This window comes from Drosophila mauritiana, chromosome 3R (assembly GCF_004382145.1).
Source record: "Drosophila mauritiana strain mau12 chromosome 3R, ASM438214v1, whole genome shotgun sequence".
NCBI classification, from domain to species: Eukaryota; Metazoa; Arthropoda; class Insecta; order Diptera; family Drosophilidae; genus Drosophila; species Drosophila mauritiana.
Window position 1 is genome coordinate 7,570,084 of NC_046670.1, and position 21,365 is coordinate 7,591,448.

General features: G+C 40.7%; 4 protein-coding genes and 1 pseudogene across 4 annotated transcripts in view; 1 reads left to right on the plus strand and 4 right to left on the minus strand.

Moving 5' to 3' along the window:
* The window catches only part of LOC117144499 (IDLSRF-like peptide), a 35,274-nt gene extending 28,393 nt beyond the window's left edge, over positions 1-6,881 (minus strand). Inside the window, exon 1 of the mRNA XM_033309685.1 lies at positions 6,207-6,881. Coding sequence (XP_033165576.1) covers positions 6,207-6,396 — 190 coding nt within the window. The 5' untranslated portion in view covers positions 6,397-6,881. The remainder of the gene's footprint in view (positions 1-6,206) is intronic.
* A 4,875-nt stretch (positions 6,882-11,756) lies between these two features.
* LOC117145742 (putative serine protease K12H4.7) lies at positions 11,757-13,187 on the minus strand. The gene is made up of 6 exons (XM_033311503.1): positions 13,117-13,187; positions 12,812-13,053; positions 12,530-12,761; positions 12,284-12,462; positions 11,918-12,229; positions 11,757-11,860 (listed from the first exon to the last, which is right to left on the minus strand). The coding sequence occupies exons 1-6, from the start codon at positions 13,185-13,187 to the stop codon at positions 11,757-11,759; spliced, it is 1,140 nt and encodes a 379-aa protein (XP_033167394.1).
* A 2,898-nt stretch (positions 13,188-16,085) lies between these two features.
* Positions 16,086-17,541, minus strand: LOC117144298 (annotated as a pseudogene).
* An 89-nt stretch (positions 17,542-17,630) lies between these two features.
* Positions 17,631-20,682, minus strand: LOC117145237 (aprataxin-like protein). Its single transcript, XM_033310813.1, is given in 5 exon segments — positions 17,631-19,009; positions 19,065-19,525; positions 19,721-19,946; positions 20,272-20,346; positions 20,611-20,682. Coding segments are annotated over 5 exon segments (1,830 nt in total). The 3' UTR covers positions 17,631-18,013.
* An 85-nt stretch (positions 20,683-20,767) lies between these two features.
* Positions 20,768-21,365, plus strand: part of LOC117142550 (chromatin-remodeling ATPase INO80) — a 33,768-nt gene continuing 33,170 nt past the window's right edge. The window contains exons 1-2 of the mRNA XM_033306600.1: positions 20,768-21,047; positions 21,101-21,294. Of these exons, the coding sequence (XP_033162491.1) occupies positions 20,768-21,047; positions 21,101-21,294 (474 nt within the window). The remainder of the gene's footprint in view (positions 21,048-21,100; positions 21,295-21,365) is intronic.

A 21,365-nucleotide genomic window follows, 5' to 3' on the forward strand; every position in this document is an offset into this window, starting at 1 on the left:
AGCAGACCGAAATGAAATACCAATTCAATTATCCCGCCCCCAAAAAGCCGAACAAAGAAAGTGTTTCACACAGGTCATAACCAGATCTTTGAGGCCATTGAGTTAAATGGTTATTTGTCTAATGAAATTCAGTTGAGATACAAACGGCAGGTCTTGAAAATTAATTATCAGACTTTGTTCAGAAATTGTAGCAATAACCATAAGAACCATTGCAATGTAATCTAAAGGCTTTCTAACTAATTACAAGTTTTTTGTCATGAGGTGAGAGCTTGAAGTATCAGACCAAGTTTTCCTTTCACCTCCCCCAAGGAACTTAATTAAAGAAAGGCGAAATTTCATTTTGCATTAGTTTGTGTCACAAGTGTAGCCAAGTTAATTTCTCACACATGCCACGAAATGTTCGGGTAAAGGGCAGATGTTATGCATACTTTGCACATGAGTGAAAATTGTGAAAATGACTGGAAAACTCGCGCAAATGTGCCGAGCTGCCGCCCACCTGCCCCTTTAAGCAAATCAATTTGGGAAAACTGTGGTTGTTGCCGGCTGGGTAAAGAGCACATATACAAAATATTGAAATCGCAGGCAACACCTGCCTGCCCCTGGTGTTGCCATTTCCCAGTCAACAGATACAGCTCTCATTGCATTCGCCAGCTAAATTGGATATGCAAAACTAAGATGTGGCCTAAGACTTCTGGGCCAGAGTCGAAGAAATGCGCAAGTCACAAGTGGATTTTCACTGGGAAAGCTCTTCAGTCGTCTGCATCTGTGGTTATCTTTTCGTCCCTTCATCTGCGGCCAACGGATTTCCATTTGTGGCAATGTAAGTGTGCTGCCTCGCTGGAAATTGGATTTATGTATTGTGCATTTGCCATTTCGAATAATATCTTGGCCTGGCATTGGCCATAAATGTGTAAGTATGCTAAGCAGCTGCCAACTCAGCAGCAGGCTGCGGATTTACAAAATATATTTTGCCATTTATCAGAAAGGGTTGTGGGGCACTTTAACTTGGGCAATAGTGTGTGAATAGTTTTGCCTATTATTTAAGGGCTCTCAAGTTCAAGAATATATATCAACTTTGCCTTTTTGTGTGCAGGAAAATCAATAGGGCAATTGCTGCTCAACCATTCTGGCCTCTATTTGCCCATGACGACATTTTTGTTAATGAAAAACTGGTGTTTTTCGCCCAGCTGAATGGTTCTATTTATATAGCCAACGCGGCGTATGAGTAACGCTGCTAAAATGTCCTGCTCCGAGGTCTCCTCCTTTTCTTTTATGCATATTACACGGCTAGGTTTTCTGTGCTTCGCCTTGGCTTGGCGAACTTTTAGTGCGCAGCAAATAAATAATAAATGAGGCAACAATGAATGCCGGGCGAAGGCAGCAAAACACTTTTGCCCGGACAGACTTGGCCGTAAAAATTGACAACATATAAAACAGATATTTCTTAGGCGCGCGAGTGAGCAAAACTTGGATCGTAAAATAATATGATGCTATAAAATAAAAAATGAAATTCAAAGGAAAATACACTTAGTTATGACTCGAGGCGTCTGCGTCGGGGGTAAAAAGACTTTAAGGCGGGACAGAAACCGTAAACATTTTTATGAACAAATTGATAATCTGGGGCGGCGTGTTAAAGTGCGCATTTAACGAGTGAAAATCAATTGCAATCGATTGAGGCGAAGGACAAGGCGTAACTTAAATTCCAGTTCGTTTTGTGCTGAAACTTTAGCCGTGTGCCATATACGCGACATAATTGTCGTATCAAAATGAAATGTAATTTTCGCCACAGACTTTTTAACGACCTTTCCACACTGTCACAACCAATTTCGATGATGCACATACAGGCCACAACTCGATGATGGCCATTTGTTGGCTTATATTCGGTAAACCAGATGACAGTTTACCGAGTTAATGGGCACAAAGTGTGGATTGATCGGTGTCCATGGGCAACGCGGCGTATACGTGACCCAGCCGGAGCACCCATGAAGTCACTCAATTTGCATACGCACATGTACTAAATATTCATAGATTTGCATATCAGTGGCCGAGTTTACAAACTCTAGGGCCGCGATATAAATCTTGGCAATCAAGCATAATTAAACTGTCAGCATAATTTAATTTATCGCATACTATGCAATCCATATCATCTTCCGATTTCGTACCTTTCGGCACCGAATTTATGGCTTTTGTAAATTACAGGAGCATCGCCTTGTCCTGGTCAATGCTTTCAAACGTATTTTGTTCCCATATTGTTTCTCTTCTTTCAGAATTTATTATTTATGCCAGTAGCAACAAACTGGCAATGGCAATAACAATAAATATTTTCCACTTCCAGCAGGAGTTTGCTTTGCTTTTATGCCGCAAAGGTACTACAAATTTGTTCGACACGTACACTTTAGTATCGAAATAATTGGTGTTACAACATTATTGATTTTTGTGCTTGATACTTTTAAAATTATGTATTATTCTCGATGGAAATATAAAGTACAAAAGTAAAGTACTCTTGTACACTTGTTATTTCTGCTTTAAGTTTGTATATATAGAATTTGTATACAAATTTTGGTATGGCCGTTGTCCCATATGTATGGACCAAGTTATAAAAGAAAGCTATAAGCAGTTTTTTAACTTCGAGGCTTTTGATAAAATCAATGAAATAAGAGGTCAACTTAGGGGGATAAAGTAATAGGAATCTTTACATGATCGGAATTCTTTTTTAAATATTTTACTTTATTTTTTCATAACCGAAAACAGTTTGCTGCACAAAAAAGTGAGCCAATTTTTGATTTTGAAAAGTTTTTACTGTCGGATTATTAATAGTTCTAATAGTTTTGCGTGCTCACATAGGATAAGCAAAAGAGTTGCAAATAGAACATATTATCTTTGTGCACGCAAACAATAAAATTATAACTTTATATTGCCCTTACATAACAAGAGATCAGACAAACTCCTTTAATTTGAATTGAACTCGTGACGATCGCACATTTATACAATATTTTAAGGTTAAATAAGCCAGCTGCTTATTGCCTTTACTTCCCATTTCGTTACAATTTAAATCCGCAGCAAAAACCCCATTAAAACTTAACCCCCAGCTTGGGTTTCATATCTGGCGGCTAAGCCTTCTTCTAATCCCCTAGAGAGCACGCAAAATGCTCGACCAAGAGAATTAATTAGGAAACATGGTCCAAAAGTCTGGGCCAAAAGTTGCTAATAAAATTATTCAAAGACTTTCAGGTTCAAGAGCATGGCTGCCGTTTTGGCCTAAATGCTTTTTGGAGAGCAAGTTAATGCCAACTGGAGTCTAGTTGGCTGCAACTTTTGAATGCCAAACGTAGTTGGCCATAATGCGCGGCGTAATCACGTTTCAGTTTTTGCCTGAGCGCTCTGTTGATTTTGGACTTGCTATTTTGCGGCTTTGCTTTTATGGAATTTTCATTTTGCGCCAGCTGCAGTTCGAGTCATCACGTAAGTGGAAATGGCCAAGTCCACGGACTGTTTTGTAAGCCAATATGTCCGTCAGTTGGCTCAGTGCTCGGTGCTCAGTTCTCAGAACTCGGTATTCAGTGCTTTTCCACTGGTTGCAGTTGCCTTGCCACGAAAACGTATTTTTGTGAAACAGGATATTTGCATGTGGGGCACGCTTCGGCGAATGCCAGCCAGCCAGTATGGTACGTTTTGTTTGCCATTTGTTGCCGTTTAAGTCACCACAAACTCGTACATCGCGCAGCTGGGATAAGGCAAAAGTGAACTCCCCAGCCAACTGCCACGATTTTTGGCCGGTTTGTTCCTTCGAACAAACACATTAGCCAAGAACAAATCAAATATTGCATAATTTATGCCACGAGACTGACTGTACTGAGTGCGCTCGTAAAACTAATTGAATTATTCGCTTAATATTTATGATACTCTAGGCTACGCTACTAAATGAATATTTAAACGGAGGAAATGTTAACTTACTATGCAAAGACGTCTTACTTAAGGCAAATGAAGTGGAGCTAGAAAGCTGAATTTAATGGCTTTGTTTGGAAATTGCCAATCAATACAATTGCTTTAATTTATTAAAATGAAAGTGTGTCAAAATGTCTGTACAGCATTAAAAAATTAATTTAACCACTTTAAATTTGTGCATGCAAAGGAATTTAAATTCATAATTGTTTCTCTTTGGCCACTCAAAAGTAGGACTTTCAGCAAGCTCCCATTTTGATATACATAACATTAAATAAATAAAATTATCCTTCGAATTTTGATTATTTTTTAATTATAATTACTAAAGGCAGTGCGCGTGCCAAAGTGAATTTACCAACAATTCCATTTGATCCAATTAACATTGTGTTACTCAGCCGAATGTCGGCACTGAAAGCGAAAAACCATGCACCAATCAGAAGTAATGAATGCTTTCGTGATGAAAAGGAAACGGAAGTGACGTAAAACCCTTTCAAGTTGTCACTGCGCGCTGGATTCCAGAGTGCTTTGCTGAATCCTGTCGGTGGCACATTTATTAACTGGCCCAGAATTGTCCGACAGGGCAGCTGACCAAAAAATTACGACCAGCACACAATGCCACAACCTGCCAGGCGACCCACGCTCGTTATCGTTCGTCACCAAGCCAGAATGCCACAATGCCAGATTGCCGGAGCAGAAAAGCGAGCCACAATAAATAAAGTCAAGCCCAAGCCAACCTCAAAAGCAAACCCTTACCCCCAAAATCTAAAACCCCGGAGCCAATGTTAAGTAAAGGCAGCCAGCGGGTTAAGGAGCGCCGTAGAAATGCAGCGAGTTTCTTTTCTGCGGGAAATTGCAGCATAAAATATGTTGTCACTGACAGGAAAAACTAAAATTATTACACTGCCCGGCAAAGTTGGGTTTCCCAGAGAAATTGCAAAAGGGGAAGCTGCGACAAATTGGCTAACGTTTATCTCAGCAAATGTTTTCAGCGTTTTCTGAGCTGAGATTATACAATCGAGTTCAGTAACGAACTAAAAGCAATAGATTAAGATTATGATTAATTAAACTGATTATATATAAGAAAATTATAATATGCAGTTTGCATTATGTGGATAAGTTGGTTATATAAAACTGATCAGAATACAATATTATAAAATTGTTTATATATTTTCTTTTTCTTCAAAGTGAACCTTGTTCGTGGCTACTTTGTGGCTGACAGGTTTCCTGATTCTCATGAATTGTAGATGTTTTTTTTTTCGAGACCTTTAAAAGTGTAATTACTGAAACTGACGTGCTGTGAGCAAAGTGAATTGAGGAAATTGTGTTCCTCTATCATCCCACATAAAGCTGCCAAAATGTCGAATGCAAGGAATTTAGAAAGAGTAAGCAGTTCAATTTCTGGTCAAATCGGCATAGAGCGTTTAATGGAGCGTTCGCAGAAATATGTATAATAAAATAAATTAGCTCTGCATATTCATGAAATGGCTGCAATTAATGACCGATTGAGCAACTGACTAATTGAAGTCTAAGTTGGAAATACACTTGTTCGTTAATTTATTGTCCTGGCTTGAGTTAATTACTTATTTGGTTAGAGGGCTCACAACACATCAAATGAATAATTTAATTAGGTTTGGCATTATTTCTGACATGCTTCAAATGCCGCAAATCAACGAACGCCCGCGGACCTTAATTAAACAATTTAAGCAGCATTGGAAAAAAGCAGCAAAAATTCCCGCACGAACGGAGGCGCGGAAAAACCCAGCCTAGGAAAAACTTTCAGCTGCTTAAAAAAATACAAAAATCATTTACATAAACTTTAAACGGAAAGCCAAAGATTTCCATCGTTGGCCACCGTATCACGCAAATGGAAAACCCGTAGAAAAGCAGAGAAAAAAGGAAAAAATAACATAAATAAAAAGTACGTGCACATTAATTATGCAGCTCACCTGCCAGCTGCAATAGTGCAAATAAATAAAAAGCAAATTAAAGTAAAATAAAAGAAAGTGGCGAATTCCTGTGCTTCATTGCAGGCTGAGTATGGGCAATAAGTAAACTAGAGCAGTGGAAACTAAGAGGAAAGCCAGAAAAGAAAAATGGACTAAAGCCGAAAGAACATACTGAGTGAATGGAAATTCGACCAAACAAAAACCCCAAAAAGGAAAATGGCGAGCATGGACCCCATTCGAATATTGAGTATACGCCAGGTGCTCCCCTAATGAGCTACCAATATATGGAAAATGCCGGCGCTGCGGCCGATTGCTTACCGCTCCGCTTCACGATGGGATTGGCAATGTGCCCGTACAAACGACTCAAATCGATGGCCATGGTGGTCGTGGTGGTCTGCAGGAGCAGCAGACAGATGGCGAATGATGGCCACATGCTGAGGTGGTGCTGACGCGGCTGCTGATGATGATGATGGTGGTGGTGGTGGTGGTCCATGGCCAAGAAGGACATATACCGCTGGCTGGCGGAACTTATAAAGTGTGGAAATTAAGACCCTCGGCCTGATGATAAAAGTTTTTCACACGCGCACGCACACGTTTTCCACTTTATCCGAGTGTTTTGATGGAGTTTTGTAGTTTCTTTCCCTACTTCGCACAGAAGCAGTTTTCCGGGCAACTTTTTCCAGCCCTTTGATTGAATTATCGTTGGCACTTCAGCCACTGCAGCGGGTTTCCCGCCGCTGTCTCCGCTCGTCCTTCAATATGCTAATCGCCTTCTAATGGAGTTATACGAACCAGAAATTAGCTGCAACTTCTTCCCGATTCCCTATATCGATCGGTTCTATATAGTTTCCTTATCCTTTACTACTTGGTTTTGGGGACTACATGCAAGCTTTAACCCGTTTGGTTGTTTTTTTTCGGTTGGTTGGTTTGTTTCGATTTCGTTTGTTCTTGGTTTGTTTTTATTTTCGTTTCGTTGAAATTAAAGTTGAAAATAATTTTGCAGCAAACAAATATTTATATGTGTGTATATAGATATATGTTTTTAGTCGACTTTTTACATTTTTCTACACTGAAAAGATAAGAGAAAAATTTGAAAAGTTCATTAGGAGTTCTAAACTTATTTTTATGAAAATATAAAGTAGTTTGCTTTCAACTTTCAAGCGCAACATTTGGATTTAAAATCATTTCCATGTTTCACATTTTATGACAACTTTTAATTACTTCTCTGATGCGTTAGCTATTTGTTTCTATGACTCTGACATTACAGTCTAAATGTTTTAAAAGCATGGATTTTGTTATTTAATTCACAACTATATTCGAATAATATCATAAATCTGGTGTGTCTATGAGTATTTTTCGAAGCTTTCTCAAATTCTTACAGCCCAAAAAAAATTTTCAAGCTTAGGCTATATTACTCAATATAGCCCTTAAGAAATCGACACCAATTGTGCTTGGGATTATGGAAAGATGTCTCCAGGAGGCAATTTACATGCCACAGCAACTTGACACACTGCCATCTAATCAACTTAACGAACTTTAACTTCTCCTCGCCCGAATTCCTCCGGTTGTTTTATTTTCGGGAGCTGGGCAAGTAAAAGCCCGCCGCATCAGGGGATACAAAGTTGAACAACCCTTTTCGTATAATTTTTAGATGGATTTTCAGCACTCACACACTCGAGCGACTCTTAATGACTCTCTTGAGCACCCAGAACACATACGCCGCGTGTAACAAAAAAGTGAAATGGCAGTCGAAAATGGTTGCAGCAAAAAAGGGCCCAGACAGTGGCGAACCTTTAATTATAGCCAAGTTAACCCTGCCGTTTTTGTTCCTTTTCCTTTGTGTAAGCGAAAGTTGAAGAAGTGAAAAAGTGGCGTAACTTTCTGGCATACTTTTTGGGGCAATCAAAAATGGACACACGACAAAATACACCGAAACTCGGGCTTCGAGTTTTGAGAAGGGAAAGGCCAAGCTTTTTAATTAGTCTTTTTCACAGCTGCAGTCAGCAGTTTTCGCAAAGGCCTTGAGCATTGAATAATTAACAAAATATTTACCCAAATTAGTAATTCCACAGAGCACAGCTTGGCTGAGTGATAAGTTTGGTGTTAAAAAGTCCGCTCATTTCAACGCAATATAAAAGTTTCTGCTAAGCCAAACTATAAAGTTTAGATTGACTTTAATTTTATGCTTTTCGAAAAAAGCCAAAGGAAATTTTCACAGTCGGAAAGTTCAACTTTTTGGCTGCTCATCAGCCGCCAGGGAATTAAGCCGTAAAATCTTCTGACAATTCCCAGGAAGACATAAACTACACTCAGCCCACCAGCTCAGGAAAAAAAACAGAAAAACAAAGGACATAAAATTGTTTAATAGACTGAAGATGAAACTTCTGTCTTGGCTCCACCGATTTAATAAGCATCTAAAAACGCAGACTGCGACAGTTGCGCCGAAAACACGCACAAACACAATGACACTTTGCTGGTCGAATCGGCGAGCATTTGGCTCTAAAGACACGTTAGACAAATAGTAAATATAAGCCACCAGAGACTCACAGACAAATAGAGGAGGCCAGAGGAAATCCGCAGCAAAGAGAGCAGGAAAAGTAAAGTAAATTATGGCCACGGCGCCAAATGGCCAAATAATTCGGCGCAAATTGCTCGAATGAGAAGCTATGGAGGTAAAGGTAAAAAGAGCAGCAGGTTAAGTGTGAAAAGGCATTTGTTAAAAATCATTGTAAATATACATTGGAATTAAGCATTATTTATAAAACTTAAATAAACGAATTTCAAGACTTAAAGTTGTTATACCACTAGCTATAAGTTTCTTCATTCAATGAAACAAAGTTTATGAAAATATTCAAGTTGCAATTTTTGATGTAATTTTGATGCTTTAGTAGAGTTTTTTTTACGTAAATTTTTATACCAATAAAGTAAACTTCCAATTAAGATTTCTGTATTGGCAAAAATGTATATTTTTCTCAAGGTATAGAACGTAAAAACTGTTAAAAAATAACAGCCGAAAATAAACTTATCTTTGCACTTAAATTCCACAAAGATGAATAAAAACCAGAAAAGCCAGAAAAACTTAACAGAACACTAAATCTTAACTTTTTCCCGGCCACCTTGGCCAAAAGCGAAACAGCAAAAAAAGAGCCACCAAATCACAAACAAACATTAATTTGCATAATTTACTGTGGACACCCAAACGGAAATGTGCCAGAATTTCGCAGCCAGTATTTTTAAACCATTTCCATTCCTTTGCATTCACTTTCGCCTTTGTGCGGGCTTGGGGTTCTTAATGCATAATTTAACAGCAGCCAGAAAAGCCAGAGGCTAGGGACTATAGGGGCGGTCTCGGCCCGGCAACAAGAGCCCAAGGAAGTTGGGAACAATCAACAACTGCGTGTTGTTATTCAAGGCACACGCACACCACCGACATTCGCACACACACACTCTCGCACACTCTCGAACACCCTAACCACCAGACGCCACACGGCGTATACGCAACGTGAATCATGGAAGCGGGACAAGACGAACGAGGCCTAGGCTTGAAAAAAAAAAACAAAACAACGTACAAAAAATCCGAGAAAATTGGGGGAGTGCTGGCGGGTGGGTAAGGTACAGCGTAAAGGTAATGAAGAGCAACAGAGCGGAGCCGTAAAGAAGCAATTTTCCGCACACACAGATTTTCCTTTTCAACTCAAATTTCGTGGGGATTTGGCTTTGTGAGCCTGGGTTTCTTCAACAGTTTCTCCACACAATTTTAAACGGTTTCATGTCACAAGTCATGTAATAGCACACGCGTCATTTTGGAAATCATTTTGACGTTTATATTGAATTTCGTTTCTTGTAACAGTATATTTCTCTTGTATTTTCTCAAGGGCTGGATTATCTTAAATGCATAAAGGTGTTACAGTACGTTTGAGTACGAGCCAACAACTCGAACAACTATTTACAACTCCGCTTGAGTGTAAGTTTCAAACTCGACTGAAGCGTTGAGCGGTTTGCGCTCGTCTTTTAAGCACTTTTCCCGCCACTCAACTTGAGCCTCGCCGCCGCCCACGCACGAGTCCTCGTCGAGTGAATTTCCCGGACGAGTGGAAAGCCACATGCCTCTCTCCTGCGCCACCCTTCTGCGGTTCGCTTTTCCCCGCGGCATTCGCTCTTTGCCGTGCTCTCAATGTCACTCGCAGGGCTCGAGCACCTGCTCTGGGCCATATTTCGTTGGTTGCGTTGATGGTTTCTGGCTGGTGGCCAGGAGCGGTTCTCAACTCGGAGACATTGCGGGTTGGGGCCACCGCAAAGACCTTGAAATTGATACACGTTCATGATGATTCATTTAGGTGGAAGTTCTAAATATATAACAATTACTTGAATCGTTTGTATTCTGAACTATTATAATATAATAATATAATTATTCTTATAACCGAATTATTTCACAATTTTGAAAAAAAAGCCATCCATGGATGGAAAAAATCAAATAAAATCTTGTTGAAACAAGCATTTTAGTTAAGTGTTTCTTTACATTCAAGGCTGGTAACTCAAACAACTTTATGATACTTTTACCTTTGTATATTTAACGTTAGCTTCAAAACTTTAAAACTAAAAAAACATTACCAAACGTTGAGCATTAAAACTAAAGGATGACCTACAAAAAAAGCAAACTTGAAAAACATACCAAACCTTCGGTGAACTTGAGTAATATTTGCTGAAGTAATTCGATGCAGGGACATATATCTTGGCAATCTTCAACTCTCCGAACCTTGATAATCCTTTGCCCACTTAAGACTAGACAAGCCGAAGCTCATCCACTCGTAATTTAGCCAATAAATGAAGCAACAAATACTAATTAGCGCCAACAGCATCCGCCTGGCCGTGGTCTTAGCAGTGAAACAGGGCCAAAACCAATGTGTAAATGGCCAAGCAACAGTGGTACAAATGTAAATACGAACTTCGGAGTGAATGAGAGCCATCAGGAGAGAGCAAGAGCTCCGAATGCCGGCCCGCCCCATTTGGTCGGCCCACGCAACCACCCGTAGTGCCACCCATATACCCCGTAAGCCCCCAAATCCCGTAGCTCCTGCGAATGTATCCAATAGTTTCTGGTACCAACCGGGCGACTTTCCTGGGCGCCCACGCAGACCAGCAGGTGACGCTGATTCGACGATGTCCTCGGAGCGTTGGCGTTGCACTCAAATGCGAAAAGCGGCAGTAAAAAGCTTTTCCGAGGGCGGATAATAAACAAAAATACGGCTCAACTTTCCCGACATCTGGTATTAGGCGTTCCTGGCTGAATCACTTAATTAAATGAGTCTTCTAAATGTAGCTTTCCTAAATAAATAAATAAATGGAAAGCTAAAACTAACTGAAGACATGGTTTGTTTTTTGTATTGGAATTTGGTTTTTAATGTAGTAATATACATTTTGTAGTTAGCTATTGAAATTTAATAAGAAAATATCCATTGATAATATATTACATCCTAACCAGGCGGCTTTTTGAGACACCTTAAGACTTCACCCCATGTCAAGAAAGTTCTGACAAACGCCACCCACATAAATGGAGGCGTAGGTGTCCACTCGATGGGTTCCTTAATCAACCAATCAAGCCAAGACAAACAAACAGGGGAAAATGCAAAAGCCAAAGGACAAGTGCAATTTCTTAATCAACAAGAACGCCGCATTCGGGAAAATTGTTTACGCAAGCCAACGGACCAGACATATCACTTAGTGTCCAAGCATCACTCCATTTATCACTTTGTTTGCCAAAGGACACGAGGAGCTGCTCCCATGACATTTTCAAATGGGCTCATCACACGACGCATTTGTTAGTTTAATAATTTATTCGAGTGGATCTGGATGTGGATCCGGTATGATTCATATGTGGCGTCGCAGAAAGGACATAACACGCAGCTTGGCCAGATTCATCTGCACGCTGTCCGTCACCCGGATGCTGGCCAAATCCTCGACGTGCGAGTAGCCTGTGGCACGTGGCACGAAACTAAGCGGGGTCTTTCAATCATTTGGCAAGGACTCACCCGTCAGGACTATAGCCTGGTCGCCCTTTTGCTGGCCCAGAGCACTCCACGGATCCAATTCGCCATGCGTGAAGATTACCTGAGCATAACGCTCGCTCTGATTGAACCCGAATCCGCCGAATTTGCTATTCGTCTGCTCAATGCGCTGGGCCAATTGCTGGGCAGTCTGCTCCGCTCCAAACGCATCCTGGCAAAGTTGTTCGAAGTAGCCCAGGGGCACCTGATTGGCAAAGGCTTGGGACGCAGATGATTTGGATTTTGTAGTTGTGTACCAGCCAAACTCATTGCAGGTTTGATAAAACCAGGCACGAGCTGGAAAACGAAATGGAATTAAAAATATAATTTCCTGCCGTTTTGCTTACTTACTTTCCGAACTTTGAACTGAATCCTCGGTGAAAAGTTCTAGCATGGATGAGTAGCCAAAGTCCTGGCAATCACTGGAGCGCCTTCCTTCCGAATAGAGTAGTTTTAAGAATTCTATGAATGCCAGCTCATCACTGGAATCTAGGCTCATCAAAGTCTCACAAAGCCGGGGTATATAAGCACTCCAAAGTGTTAACAATTAAAATATATATAAATATGATACTTATAAGTATATTTTATCTCACTTACCTATAACTTTGCACCACTAAAGCAAAATAGTTTCCCAGTCCATTGAAGAAAGCTGCCCTATCCAAAGGATTCTTGGGACTATAATCCTCGCAGCCATTAAGATTATAGAGCAGCTCCTGAATTTCATCGCCATCAAATAGCTTTGCCAAGAATCTGAAACCCTTTTCGATACGCAAAGAGCAGTTGTTGCCGTAGCTCAATTGTATTGATTTGCCGACTACTTCCATGTATTCTAAAAATTAAATATAAAAGATGGTCTCTGTAAAAAAATATCCAGCTTACCAAAAAAATCCGCTTTCGCCAATAATGGTGCACTGGAGGCCCAGCTGGCAGCTATTAAATCCGGATACAGTTGAGTCATCCAGGCCACCAAGCTGCCCGAATATGAGCCGCCAACCAAAATGACTTTGGAGTCCTCCATTTCGGGGCCATTTGACTTTTGGTGGCGTATGAAGTGAGCCAAGTCAGCCAATGATTGATGAAGACTCAGTTGCTTAAGGTTAATCAATTGGTAACTCTCATGGCTATAGATTTAAATATGTGTAATATATTAAGGTATTCCCTTTATTGATTTCAGTCTAACTCACCCAAAAGGTAAACTCAATCCATAGTAGCGGTGCTCGGTGTAGAAAAGCATTCCCGAGTTTTCCACTGCCATGTCGTAGGTTAATCCAGTGCTTAATAATCCTGGACTGATGGTCCATTCACCTCCCACAAATATGTAAATGGGTCCTTGGGGCTTGAAATGCTTGGCATTACGATAATAACGCTAAAAAATAACTTTGTTTTTTCATATTCAAAATAATTGTGTGATAAAACGATACCATATTCCAGGTTCTATTGTTGTTCTTATCGAAATGATCCACTCTCTGGTCCAACCAAAGTTCCTCCACAGAAGCCAACTCGTTTTTTGAATATATTTCTAGTACTGGTTCGTGATTAAGCAACTCCACATTTCTTCTATAAGGATTAAAAGTAGCCAAAAAACTGGGCAGACAAAAAATTAATTGCACTGAAAAATTGAGCCACTTCATGTTGATTAACCGGTGTTAAAATGATCAGAAATAAGTAGTGCAAACTTTTTATATGAGCAGCATACCCCTATGAAAAACAGTCATGCATATTTAAATGATATATGGAATTCACAGACCAAGGTTAATGCAAAATATTGTTGCAACAGCAGATAAAACTTATTCAGAATAAAGAGGACTGTAAACGTGATATGCATTTATGACGCACAGTTTTCTACATATCTTCGCCAAAAGATTTTGATTTTATATTCAGCTACGGTTTTATTCAAAAAGCTTTAAAAATTTTACTACTTTTGCTTTTCTAAATCGTCTAGCTCAGACAACTTTATACGGCCCAAAGCCGCTTCCAGCCACCACGTCGTATACGCAACGTCGCTGCAGATAAACACACACCCACTCAAATAACAAGCAGCTGAAAAGTAAGAGGCGACACCAAAAAAAAAAAGTTAAGAATACAACAATATTTTTATAGCGCTGACGCGGAAAAGGAAGGGAAACATAAAAATGTAAGCAGCTGCGCGAACAAGCAACAGGAGAATGCACAAAATGTGTAATTGGCATATTACTCATACGCCCCGTAACCAGGACAATGGCGCGCGACGAGAGAGGAGCAATCCCGCCGTGTCATCGCTTGTCCTGTGCATTCGCTGCGAAAGGATTGCGGAAACGAAAGTCGAAGGGGATAAATGGAAAATTCCTTGGTGCATTATTTGTGCATATTTTTCGATCTCGGTAGAAGGAGCTGTAGGTGTGAATAAATTGAGAAAGAAAAATATAAATAAAACAGCTTTAAATTATTTCAAATCCTTTAATTACGGTTCTAAAACAGAACTTATATATATAAATATATATATATGTAACTTAATATATCCACCAAATTAATTGTTTAACCTGCACTTTACTAAAGCGCACTGCAATAAATGCCTATTGTTTGTACATGATATACGAAATATTCCAGGATACCAACCCCATACACTTGGGGCCTCTTAACAACAATGGGGTTATGAAAAGTTATTATTATTGTGGCTCTTTGTCGTTGTTGTTATTCTTGGTATACTTTCTGCCCGGAAAAAAGTGCAAATTGGTTAAATCGAGCAATTGATGTTGAGCCTCTTATTTACTCAGCTGATTTTCCACACCGGCGTAAAGCGTGACGACGGAGCAAAGGATTATTCACCATGAGAACAATCCACGGAACGGAAAAATGCACCAGAAACTGGCTTCCCAATATCATCAGCATATTAATAACATTTTGCATACGTGCATGGCAGCATTCCACATGTGCTCAATTCCATTCGCCAACCAAAAAGATTTCACTTTTATGAATATTTATTAAAAAATCCCTTTTTGAGAAATATTTCGATGGCAAAAAAGGACTTTGAGTTTGCTCTTTGAGCCAGAGGAGAGCAGTTATGTGTGTTTAAAACATTAACATTATTTTAAAATGAACTTTCTTATAAAATAGCTCATTAAATATATCCAAAACTGCTAATATAAGCATTGAGATACATGTACTGAGGGCCTTAAACACCGTATAAGCAAGATCTGCAAGATCATTAAACAGGCAATTTAACATGAAGACGATTCAGGTGCGTATTTCCCCTCAAAAGGACCTCTTCCTTGTCCACACTGTAAAGCTTTCGTCTGCGAGCATGCGCTTGGAAAAAGGACTCAAGTCGAGTGGTAATCACAGCGAATCCTGCTAGTGAACCTTTCTCTCTGCTTTCCACTGCTCCCAAGTAACGTCCTTTATGAATGGCCTCCTGTTGCTCGAGACATAACAGGTGGCAAGGCTGGGAGAGATAGCTTTAATGGAGCTGTTGACTGTTCACCGAAACTGGAGCCCCACGGTGGAGGTGGAGGTTCAAACCCGAGATATATCGATGGGGCTGTGGCTTTGTAACCACTGCCAGCTTTCGGACACCTTGACACTGTGACACACTAGAAACATTTAAATACTTGCAAAAAACACACTATCTCAGGGATGTTGCCTTGAATTCTGTTTATGGTCCGAAGTGTATTAGCTTCTAGGAACGGCAAGTGACTTTATGCCCTGTTAGCTTATGTTCCGCCTTGTAAAGTGTAAAATGAACGGCTGATGAGCCCAGCATATGACATTTACTGCACATTAACTAATTAAATAGTATAAATTCATTTCAGAGCATAATAAAGGAGAGCAAATTAAAGGGAGTCGAATAAGTACAGCTTAACTGGGCATAAATAGATAGTGTCTCAATTTTAGAACTAATACTTTGATAGAACCATTTATTGGCATGCCTATTCAATTCAAGCGGGCATCCACTGTAAAGTTATCCTTCTCCCACTGGGACACTGGTTACCCGACAAACTTCGTCGACTTTTCGAATTCAGAATCATAATTTAATAAGAGTTCCAACTGGCGCTGGAGGAGGGGAGCAGTGCTGAAGCTGGCGATTCTCCACGGTGGCTGCTTAATTAGCCGTGGGTGTTCTTCCAGTTGGCCAGAGCACTTTAATTGAGTGCAGGGATGGGTCGAGGGGTGCCAAAGTAACAATTAAAGTGATATCTGCTTTACAAAACTTGTGCAAACTCCTAAGAGACCACAAGAATTTTATTTTTAAAATATGGCATTCATACAGGAAAAATATTCTAGGAGTTGCACTCTGTTTTGAAATCGTTTGGAGGTAGTGGAGCCAAAATTTCTTGATTATGTAGAATCCCAGGTGATTTCTTCTTTTTTCTTCTTGCCTTCCTCTTGTTTTTTTTTTCCGTTTCGTTGATTAAGATCTTAATGATTTGCAAGATTGTTGTTCTCGCCAATGACTTGATGAATTTTAAAATTTGGCTGTGGCTGCGGAATCTTATGGTTTGACTGTCTTTCATTTGGCTGTTGAGTATTGTAGCTTGGACTACTCTGTTGATTTGAGTCCTGATTAGGCTGTTCATGTGTGATCTGTTGATCCTTTTTCGCTAAACGTCTTGGGCTCGCTCCATTTTGTTGACCATTGAGTAGAATTCCCTCAACAGCAAAAGATTTTGTTGTATAATGCGGTGCCTGTTGTCGACACCCTTTGTATCCTGGGCACCTGTTGTCGCTCTGACTTTGAGAATGACCGTTTCCAAAAAAAAAGCCCTAGGTCCTTGATGCAACCTATGGTTCCACAGATTGAGTTTCGGCAAATTCCTCGATTCGATGTGTTTCGGCCGAGTGTTTCGTAATGACATTTTACTTATTCCATCTATTATGTGCATCTGCTCACGCTCCTTATCTTTATTATGCCAGTGGTAAACAAGTGCGCCTTCAAGTCCGAAAGCGAGTCCGTGGCAAACTCGCATTGATTTCAAGCCAGAGGCCGCGAATAGAGCTCATCTACTAGAGATTTTGGCAGTCGGGTAAAGCAGTTCTCCTTCTCCAGCTGAGCGTGCAGTTCTAAAAGATAACAGATATAAATATTTCAAGAAGTTCTGAATAAATCAAGGAATAATTATCACAAATTTCTTTCATAAATCAAATCGGATTGGTTTGCATTGCTTACTTACTTTCGTAGGGAACAAATAGTTCGGTGGTGTGCGCGTTCCAATGTTTCTTGGTCTTCATACATGGTGATACGAAATCCTTGGAGTTGACGTTCATGTGGAGCCTTTGCAAGCTCTGTTCGGCATGGAATCCCACCTGGAAATCCTCCCAAAGAACTCCTTTTACTTTGACAGCCTCTTGCGCCAGATGATAAAGCTCCCTTAAGAGCGGCAGATGTGTCCGGTTAAGCTGAAAGACGTAAGTTTATTTTACAGGTTTGGAATAGTTTTTGCTGCGATTGACACTTACATGAAAAATACTGGGAATGTCGGTCCGTGGAAGGGCCAAATAGTGGTGCTTCGCCTTGGAAAACTTGTCGGGCATAACTGCTCCGATTTACCGAGGTAATCAGGTAGAAGGTCCTCGCCATGTCTCTGATTAATCCGAATTGCCAAGACATGTCGAATTCTGGTGATTAAAGTACAAATAAATAAATACAATGACAAATAAATCTAGTATTCAAATAAATCAATTTCAATCAGCACCCGATAATAAATAATTGGAATCTGTGATATTTTTGGGGTATCATTACGAATTTATTTTTATTTAGATAAAAATATAAGGATTATAAAAAAAGGTTTTTAGTTTGGCAATGTATATTTATATATATAATGATATAACATAAGATAGATTTAGCATCTGCTGTTTTTATCGATGTCGCTCTTTAAATGCAATAACAATGCTAATTGGTTGTGTTAAAATGTTTAATTATATGTAATTCGAAATCATAAACCTTTGGTTTAATGATTTTAGAGGCTTGGTATCACTTCTGAGGTCTTGATTCACTACAAAATGCCAATTTGGGAAAGATTTTTGTGGATCTAAAGTCTTTCTGGTAGTTTACCAACTGCTTTTGGAAATTTGGAATTAGGAATTGTTTCAATAGGAAAAATGATCCTAAGATGATGGAGTTTGTGGCTGGGCTTGGACTGCATTCTGGCGGTTCTGTGGATTGAATATCTTATTTGGATTCCATTTCTGTCTAGCTCCCTTTTGCTGACTTGGCGGCCCAGCTTGACGACCGCTGACTGATGCAGCATTCGGAAATTGCTGACGCCCTGAATGGTACAGTGGATGAGGTTGACGACATGCGTTGAATCCTGGAGCCCTGAATCTGTTGTGCTGTTGATTATGCGGAAAGCGTGGACCAGTCCGAGGAGCCATTGGTCCACGTGGCCTAAAACGGGGCTGCTGCGGTTTCTGTGGTTGTCTATCAAAGTGCGGATTGTTCCGGAACTGATTGTTGGGATTCTTCTGATTCATCATGTTCACAGGAGGTCCGTTAATGTATTTGTCGTAACCATTCTGGGCCTGCTGCTGTTCCGGCGTTAAGGGCTTGCCTGGATTTTCATTGGAATACTGGGCGATAGCGGCAACGGGCTGAGTTTGAATAGGTTCTTCAGGCAGCAGCTCCGGTTTTGCCTCCGCCTCATCCAGTTTGGTTTCAGATATCATTTTCATTATTTTATCGACTTTTTTTTTCTGATCGCGCTTGTCTTCCTTGAGCCGCCAGTGCTGATACAAGTGAGCTTTCAGATCCAGCAGCATATTAGTAACAAATTCGCACTGGTTGCATCGCAATGGCATCTTATCTCGCAACTTATTGTATGTCTCCTCCGAAATGGATTCAATGGATCCCTGAACACTGAGCATCAAGTACGCAATTTGAAAGGGCATGAATAGTTCCGTATTGAAACTATTCCAGTGACTTGGACGTTTCATGGCCATGGAATAGAAGTCGTCAGAAATAACATGGAGATTTAGACGATTCCAGAAGGTGTTGACTTTGAAACCGATGAGAAAATTACGCGACTCCAGGTGCTTCTGCTTCTCGATGATTTGATTCGCCAGATCCATCATGTGATCCAGCAAGGGCAGCTGCTCTTCGGTTAACTGATTATAGGGAAGGAGCATGAATAGTGAATTCAACCTTCTGCCACAAACCCACCTCAGTTATATCCCTGAACTCTTCCTTGGCCACCACCCTAAAGTGGTATTGCGATTTAGGATAGTCCGCTTTAATGACAACCGCCCGGTCACTCTCGATAAGGAAGTTCCTCTTATCCTTTAGCTTGCGCTTCAGCTCATCTCGGAAAAATGCCAATTTATCCGCCTCCATTTTCTTTTTGTATCCGTGGAAATTCCCGAAATCAAAGCAATTTGAAAGCAGCCCAGCTGACTCTTCTGCTTTCTGTGGGAATGAACTGGTTCCCTAGTCGGCGCTAGTGGTTCGCTGGCAAACTGATTTCGGATCTTGAAGGTGCCCCACCAGATGCCCCTTGAGTGATGGCAAATTTTTCGCTACAAACTCGCACTGATTACAAATGAGTGGCTTGGCCAGCAGCTCGTCTTTCAGTGATTTCGGGAGTCGCGAAATGCTATTCTCCTTCTCCAGCTGGGCGTAAAGCTCTGAAATATTAAATTACTAAAATATATTAAAATTCATAACGATTAGCTAATACTGCCACACTTTCTGTATGGAATGCTCATAAAAACCGCCGCGCAAGCGCCGGCACATCTCTATTGGCTAACTTTAGATCATTAGATTTATTTGCTTTTACAACAGGAACAGGCCACATATAAAGCCTGTTCCAATAGCCTTACTTGTGTAGGGCACAAACAGCTCGGTGTTGAATGAGTTCCAATGCTTCTTGGTCTTCAAGCTTGTTGATACGAAGTCCCTGGAGATGACGTGCAGGTGGAGCCTTTGCATGCTAGGTTCCGCGTGGAATCCTACGTTGAAGTCCTGCCACTGGACTCCTTTCACTTCCACAACATTCTTGGCCAGCAGATGCAGCTCCTCTAAGAGCGGCAGATGGCTACGGTTCAACTAAACGGAGTAAAGAAGTTGTTACTTGGAGATAGTAAACCGCTGGAGGCAGAGGCACAATCTTTGCTCACGTGAAAGATGCCTTGGGAAACTTGTCGGCAATGACCACTGCGACTTTTGAGGAAATGATCAAACTTTCTGGTTTCAAGATTTCTTTGGATAGTGCATTTGACCAGGACATAACAAACGCTGTTGCCTAATTTGCTTAGAATTGTAAGCGTATTCGCTACCGGAGTTCGAATTTTAATTATATTATCTTTTTTTTTAAAGCAAATATTTAAGTTATTTAATTGGTAATTTGCCAGGAACTGTTTTCTTTTCTTACTCGCAGAGTTCCCAGTGCAGCACAGCTGGCCACATAAGCATCGATAACTATCGACGCCTCTATCGACTCTACATACTATTAAATCATCGACTTCAACTGCAACAAACTGAAAACAAAACAAAACCTCTAACAGCTGGATGTTAGTGCTGGAAAACGTATATAGCTAGAGCTGCTTGCTACATTTTTCCACTGAAAATATGTTATTAAGCTAAAAATCAGTGTAATATACAAAACTTGTTTCATGCATTTATGTATTTTAAAATGCTTAATGTTGTGAACTTCTAAAATAACGATTTATTGGAGATTTCAATTATATTATATTTGTGGTACCTAACCCACTGTCCGAATGGTGATGAATACCGATATGAGGGTTACTCGCTGGTATTTTTTCGCCGATCCCGTTGCGGTCATACTGTTGTTTACCTCTGTGCATGCCGCATAAATAGGAAAATTACGTGATAATTGTTTGTAAAAGCTGACTAAAATCGCTGCTGCCATGGAAGCCAAGTCCGTGCCGGCGCCCCAGCCACGCCCCCGTGCCATGGCTGAGCCGCTGCACATCCAGCGCTTGGAGGCGGCCCTCAACATGCGACCCTTCATGAATATGGCCAAAAGAAGCCTGCGGAAGCCACTGAGTAGCGACGAGGAAACGGACGACGAGCATGTGGTCAAGAGGGAACAGGATGGACAGGACTCTGACGACTCCTCCACCGTGGGCGTGGTCCGAATGAAACAGTCCAGGAAGCGGAAGTGTCGTCTGTTGGCGAGCAAGGAAGGTAAGTTGGTATCTGGAGCAGCTTAGTACACCTCCTAAAATTACCCTTAACAGAGCGACAAAGTGTCAAAGCACAGCTTTATAACTTCAACGATCTGACTAGCGATCGGGAATGGCTATACGATCTCCTCTTGAGCGACACGGAAAGCGACGATCCCACTATCACCGAAGATGAGTATGTGCAGCAGCTGCTGAGGGAACACGTTCGGGAACAGCGTCAGCGGAAGAACTACTACAAAAAGGCCGCGGTGAGTGATGCAGATGCGTCCAGTGGTTTGGCTTGCAGTTCATGTATAAACTGATGTTAATAAGGAGTGTG

Coding starts and splice junctions, on each gene's coding strand:
- LOC117145742 (XM_033311503.1), bottom strand. CDS start 13,187: ATGGCAGTGGAAAACTCGGGAATGCTTTTCTACACCGAGCACCGCTAC. Junction 12,762..12,811: donor GGCGAAAGCGGATTTTTTTG/GTAAGCTGGATA, acceptor TTTAATTTTTAG/AATACATGGAAGTAGTCGGC. Junction 12,463..12,529: donor TTAGTGGTGCAAAGTTATAG/GTAAGTGAGATA, acceptor AACACTTTGGAG/TGCTTATATACCCCGGCTTT.